The sequence below is a fragment of the Octopus bimaculoides genome, chromosome 17, assembly GCF_001194135.2.
Source record: "Octopus bimaculoides isolate UCB-OBI-ISO-001 chromosome 17, ASM119413v2, whole genome shotgun sequence".
Classification (NCBI taxonomy): domain Eukaryota; kingdom Metazoa; phylum Mollusca; class Cephalopoda; order Octopoda; family Octopodidae; genus Octopus; species Octopus bimaculoides.
Genome location: NC_068997.1, coordinates 30,616,986 through 30,624,186, shown reverse-complemented (window position 1 = coordinate 30,624,186; position 7,201 = coordinate 30,616,986). Strand labels below are relative to the sequence as shown.

General features: G+C 34.3%; 1 protein-coding gene across 4 annotated transcripts in view; it reads left to right on the top strand.

Annotated features, from left to right (window-relative positions):
• Window positions 1-7,201, top strand: part of LOC106881443 (transient receptor potential cation channel subfamily M member 2-like) — a 405,111-nt gene that overhangs the window by 149,957 nt on the left and 247,953 nt on the right. For all 4 annotated transcript variants that reach the window (XM_052974060.1, XM_052974058.1, XM_052974059.1 and 1 more), the window contains one exon: window positions 6,339-6,420. In XM_052974060.1, coding sequence (XP_052830020.1) covers window positions 6,339-6,420 — 82 coding nt within the window. The remainder of the gene's footprint in view (window positions 1-6,338; window positions 6,421-7,201) is intronic.

Genomic DNA, 7,201 nt, shown 5'->3' with positions numbered 1-7,201 from the left:
ATATATATATATATATATATATATATATACATACATACATACAAATATATATATATATATGGTGGGGGGATATCTGGCTTTCACAGCCCTAAGCAGTTTGATGTATTACATTTTGCCTCCTTGAATTTCAAGTGATTTGGGCACTGCATTCATCTTGATGTTCTTCAAAGTCTTTACATATTCGATGAGACTAATGCACAAAGGCAGCTTGTATTCTCTCACTGAATATTGAATTCTATTTTTTTAATGAGAGATTTGTTCTAATTTTGTGGGTTGAAACTAAAATGACGTCCTAATGGAGGGCAAGTGATAACCACCACAACATACTCAAATTTTATAATCACTTTATTATATTTTCTTATAAAATATTGATTTCAAAGGTTGACTCAAGGACAGCAATTTCAGAGGAGGGGGTATATTGATTACATCAACCCCAGTATTCAACGGGTACATATTTTATCAACTCAGAAAGTCAACTAGAAATCAAGAAGTAAAGATGAGCAAAATGCTGCTAAGCATTTTGTCCAGCGTGCTAATGATACCTCTGCCAGCTTTCCTCTCCATTTTCTTATATAATATTTTTATGGGAGAAACCTGAACACCCCTAACATGATTAAAACTGGACTAACTGATTACTATAAATAAGAACTGATTATTGAACTATCAGGTAGTTGACGGTGTCAGTTCGACCATATTGGTTTACCATGTTAGTTTGATGTAACAGTCAGTAGTTGAATAGTGAATACTGAGTATCATACCTACAGTGGAGTAGTATGGAGTGTGCTCTGTGTTGACATGTATTTCTGCAATAGCTTGTTTTTAGATAACCACAACCAACTATTTTGTTTGTGTAATACCATTTTACACCAGATATGTAGCCTTATGTCATAACATTTTTGGTGACAAGATTATTTGAAGCTCTTGCTGGACAGTTATTTGTTTGAACATAGAAGGTTTACTAGCTTCGGTAATTCAGTTACAGCAGCAGCTACAATAGCAGCAACAACAACAGAATTTCAGTAGCAACAGCAACTGTTAGTACAACTAATACAGAAGAAAACAAAAAATACATCTAGTTCATTCAGACATGATACTGTCGCAAACTAGATTGAAGAGTTCGCATGTAACCCAGAGAAAGGCACTACCTTCTCTGCTTACTTTAGAAGGTATGAGGAAATTTTTAGAGAAGAATGCTGCAACTTGCAAGACGCAAAAAATAACTTAACGTGTTGAGAAAGATGGCAACAGCCAAGCATAAGAAATAGTTCAATTACATATTACCAAAGAAACCAAGTGAAATCTGTTCTGAAGAAACGGTGAATCAAAGATTTTCAGTGGAAAACGCTCTTTATGTAACATTGGCAATGCATGAATATTCCAGAAAAAAAGGATGAAGATTTTACTACGTATGCTGCAATCATTAATAAGGAATGTGAGAGATTTAAAATCAATGAATTAACACCACATATGCTTAAATGCTTAACTTTTGTCCAAGGTTTATTGGTAAGGAATGATGCGGAAATTTATAACTGAATTCTGACTAGAATAGAACAGAATCAGAAGTTAACACTACAAGAAATATCTGAGGAGTTTCAGAGAATAATAAACCTAAGGTATGATATGGAACAAATTGAAGAAGCTGCTCTCGTATACAATCGGTGCTACCGAAAGTAAGTAATGAAAAGCAGAAAATTAACCCATGTTTTGGATGTGGAGAATTACACTACAGATTCGACTGTCCTTATAAAAATCGAAAATGCTTCAAGTGTAATAAGATAGGTCATAAAAAAATTACACTATAAAACAAAACCTAGAAAACGGTCCAACAAAAATATCATGTAAACAATTTATCAGCAACAAGAAGTACAAACGAGACTCAAATAATTTGTGAATGTAAAAATTAATGATACAAACATAAATTTACTGTTAAATACAGGTAGTGACATTACTTTAATTAATGAAAACACATGGAAAACAATCAGGAAGCCTACACTACAGAAACCTTGATGATTTCATGTGGAGTCTCAAGAATTAAATTAATTTTTAAAGGGGAAACTGTTTGTAATGTTACCTTTTGTGGGAAGTCTATAAAAACAAAAGCTTATGTATTGAAAAATACAAGCAACCTTTTCGGAACTGACTGGATGGAACTGTTCGACTTACGGGATTTATCTAAAAATTATTAAATGTATTGAGATCATGCACCAGTTCTAATACAGAGTGCGAAAATTTAAAAAAAAAGAAGATAAAAGATAAAAGTTGTTTCCTGATGATTTTTCAGAGAAGTTGGGTCGGTGCAATAAATTTAAAGTAAAATTTCAGGGAATTCATTACTAGTTTTCAAACCTAAACGTAATGTACCATTTGTAGAACAAGTGAATAAGGAATTAGACAGACTGTTAAAAATAGGAATGTTTGAAAAGATCAGCTATCCAGATTGGGTGTCTCTAACAGTGCATGTAAAAAGAAAGAACAATAAAATTCTCGTATGTGCTGCTTTCTCGACACAACTAGATGAATTTTTAAGACAGTATTACTGCCCATTGCTTAGGCCAGAGGAAATTTGTTCTCGAAATAAGATCTTTCTTATGCTTACTTACAAATACAAGATGAATTATTAAGCTGCTAACAATTAATACTTTTGAAGGTCTGTATAATTTAACTGGCTCTAGTTTTGTATAAAAGTTGTTTCAGCTACATTCCAGCAACTGATGGATGCTTGCAGAGTGTGATTTCGTGATGGCCTACCTGGTTTCTGTCTACCAAAGTCACTCATGAAGCTTTGGTCAGCCCAAGGCTATAGGAGAAGACACTCTTTAAAATATAGACTTGAATTTCGTGTAGCCACCTGTTGGCAACTTTTCTTCCCTACCTATTTTGTAGTAGGTATTACCCATTTTTCTGGGCTCTTTTCACAGTTATACCCTATGAGATGGAGTGGCTTCTTTGTTGTTTGTACAGAAAACGTTAAACATCCCTAAAAAACACATGGTCTCCCCCCCCCCCCCACAAACTAAAAGACATGAAGAACTATCTAACAAGGTGAATAGATACCAGGGATTGGGGCAAGAAGAGAGAGCTAACACTCAATCCTTCTAGAACACCCAGAAGGAAAACCTAAACACCTGAAAGACTTTCCCTGTATTCATAACTAAATGTCTTTCCCTCTTCTTCATTGTTAAAAGTAAAGAAGCTAGAAAAATTCGCTTGTATTTCAGTCTAATTACCATCTTAAATGACTGAAGCTTTCATTTCCCTGTCTCTATCACTCCACTCCTTTTCTCTACGGTTAAGAGAGTGAAGGTGCATGGCTCAGTGGTTAGGGGTATTCAGTCCACAATCTAAAGATCATGAGTACGATTCCTGGCGGTGCGCTGTGTTCTTGGACAAGGCACTCTTCTTCTCCATGTTGCTGCCCACTCAGCCACTTGCGTGTTAATTTTATGAGCAGACTGTTCTGCTAATCAGATAAATAATAATCTCATCATCATAACCGATGGAATGCCATTTTAAAAAAAACAGGAAATGTTCCATATCATAAGGCAAAATGTTGTGTTCAGTATAAGCAGTGAAAGTTAAGATGAAATAATTGCTATTCCGTTGTGTAGTCACTTCGTGCTGGACTCACGTTCAGTTTGATAAAACCTGCCTGTGCATCAGTGTTTATTTGAGTGCTTGGCCTCCAGAGCTGTGAGACCTGCAAATGCCGCTGTTAGGACCGAATTAACGCCCACTGTGACCCTAACGACTAAAAAGGTTGTCCTTCTGCTATATAGGATCTTTTTCCGTTTTCTTCCAACCATTTGAAGGTTTATCTTGCTCCAGTCCATTCAAAATGAGTTGTAGCTGTAATAGAAAGTGGCCAGCCTTGTCACATTTTGTATGAGGCTGAATATCTCTGAGAAGTACGTTAGTGCTGTGTAATCTGTGGAGTACTTAGCTACTTGCGCGTTAAATTTTGTCTTTGTGTGGTAATGAAAACTGAAAGGGACATCTAATATTTGCTGTAACTATTTGTTTCTGATTTAACAATGTGTCTGTGTATCTATGTATCTACTTTTCTTTCGATGTATGTATCAGTCTACTCTGAAAATACTGGTAAACATTTAAAAACACAAAACGAAAGCCACCTTCCTTTCAGTTACCACTCACTGTCTCTTTCACTCTCTCTCTCTCTTTCTGTTTCACTTCCTCTCTCCCGCTTTTAATTTAACAATTTGTGTATGTATCCATGTATGTATGTATCTATTTTTCTTTCGGTGTATGCAGCAGTCCTACTCTGATAAGACTGATAAACATTTAAAAACAAAAAAGGAACGCCACCTTCCTTGCAGTCAACACTCTGTCTCACTCACTTTCTGTCTTTCTTTCTCACTTCCTCTCTGTCTCTCCCCCTCTCATGCTTTTCCACTCTCTTTAACTGTGCCTCTTCTGCTTAACACCTTTTAACACCTCTCCCTTCAACATTTTTACCTCTTCCTTTGAAATAAGTGTGACACACACCACAGGTATGCATTTAGAAAAGCAAAATGTTAGCGTATCAATATCATTGATGATTCAAGGAAATAACCCAGAGACTTCATCTGCATGGAAAATAGCAGTCAAGTTAGTTAAATTAATTGTTTCTAATTTAGCATAAGGCCAGCAAGAGAAGAAGATTGATGCCGGAAGGATGGATGGGCAAAGTTGATCTCGTTGAGATTTGAACTTAATATATACAAAGCTGGAACTAATACCACAAGGCATTTTTGTCTTACCCTCTAATGGTCCTGCTACAATAATTGTTTACATACTTTGGTCTAATTAGATTTCCTCAGCAACGCATAGCCATCTCTGGAGATGATCTGTTTTGACTACTCACCACATAAGTATTATTAACAACAGTTTTAACCATCATATGATGCCTAATGTTGGGAATATATATATTTTACCACCCCAAGTAATAGCAGGTAATGTTACATAACTACAATAATTGTAATCTTACTTTTTAAAATTTCATAGAGAATGAATATTAATGAAATGAGTACTAAATTTCAGAATTGAAATAGTTTTGAAATTTTTACAAAACAATGTTAAAAGTTATTTCTGATTTGTATATTTGTAAATAAGTATATGTTATCAATAACAATAATGCTGTTTATATATCAATTAATTAAATTTGTAATAATATCTGATAAACAAGCAGTGGCAAATACACACTCCCAATATTACATTTCATATGACTTAAGTTATATAGTAAGCAAGGGAGATAAATCCAATAAGGTCAACATTATATTTCTTTGTGGGAGAGACAAATGCAAAGAGGGGGACAAAGAGAGAGAGATATATATATAAAAGGAGACACACTACCAAGTATGTTAATAGATTAGACTCCCTTCTCTGCTACAGTCACTATATTGACATACACTTCACTATTATATTAACTTGGCTTTATTTTGTGATAATATTATATAGTATTAAATGTCAACAGATTTCATTATACATCTCTGACCTTCAGTCTCTTACCAGGTCACTGCAATTGGCATCTCATGCAGTTTCTTTTCATATCTACTTGATTCAATTTTAATTCAATTAATTCAATTTTAATTTTTAGATGTTATATTGATAGCAGAGGAAGTGATGAGTTCAAAAAGTACAAACATCTCAGTTTCTTTATTTCTTTGGGTATTAGTGTGTATGTGTTTGCATATATTTTGTATATTATTCTGATGTTTTACTACTTTATGCTCAGAGCATTTTCAGGAAGGAAAGTATAGACAGGAAGGGAATTCCAGGAGAGAAATAATGCCTAGGGAGAACAGACATTAATGTTGGTTTGGGGTCTAGTCTGTGTATCAGTGGTACCTGGACAGAGTGGCAAGAGAGCAATTAGCTCTGAGGATCAGAAGCTATTGCAGTAGTGGTAGAAAAGGCAAAGAGAGGACACAGAACATCTATGGGTAAGAATTTGGTGTGTATTGGCGACTTCATGCCAGTCAGTTAAGTAACATTTTTTTCTTTCTGGAAGTGGTCTTATATCTCTATGTGTAGCAGCAGCACCATCCCAGATGTGGAATAATTATTCCACTGTGTATCCCATTTTCTACTTTTCCTTCTGATGGCAAAATATCTCTTGTTTTTACTTTTCAGTTTATTTAAAATTAATCATTATTTTATTCAACAAAATTAAAAGACATTTACCTATTTCTGTGTAAGGATTTATGTCTCTATATCTGTGAAAATTTGTATTTTTCATTGGGATTGTTCTTTATCTCTTGATTTTGTGATTAATCATTTTCTATCTTCCCCATCACAACTTCACTTCAACTATTGATTGGTTTTTGCTTGTCTTTTGATAGAAATGCTAGAGGTGAGGAGCCATCAAAACCATCTGATGCACTCGGTACTGTCAAGTTTGTAGGATGTGAGAAAACTGCCAAGGTAATTGTTTTTATAATGTTTTTTAACCTTTATTGATAATATCCGTTTGTAGAAATTGTATTCAGTAAATTCATGATTTTTGCCAATGGATTTGTATGGCAGCAATATTTTACATGTCTTTTGTATATATTTTTACATATATTTTCATTCTTTTGTACAACTGGCAATTATTTTTCATATTGGTGTGTATGAAAGGACAGCAGGAGAAAAAAGTTCACAATTCATCTTTTTCCAGAAGGTATGGTGATTGGTCCATACTTCTGTGAATGAATAGTCCCTTAGATATTATCCAGATAGATCCAGGCAGTATTTTGGCAGTATTTTAAATGATGTGTTCATCTTTTCTCCTGTCTGTATTCTTCTATCTACTTCTACTCTTTATTCCTCTATTTTTATTCCTTATAAACTGTGAATTTCCCTGCCTAGAACTTTCAAACATACTCACGTTGTCTCTGATAAGGGAATATCCAGTGTACAGACATGCTAGATTATCACTTGGGATATCTCAGAAACAGCTGTAAGACTTTAAATTCACCTTACCCTAATTACATTATTATAAATGACTTGAGATATTCGTCCTGCTTTGGTTTTTATTGTCCTTTTCCACCAATATATACCTGCTAACATGGAAGCTTAATACTGATCCCTAGCTCCAGCCTTAACTGTGAACTTAGAACCTAATGGATGAGCAATTATAGCAGTTAAGTGTGCCTATTCATTTAGATTAGCAGTGAACCAAACTCCTCATATATATATATATATATATATATATATATATATA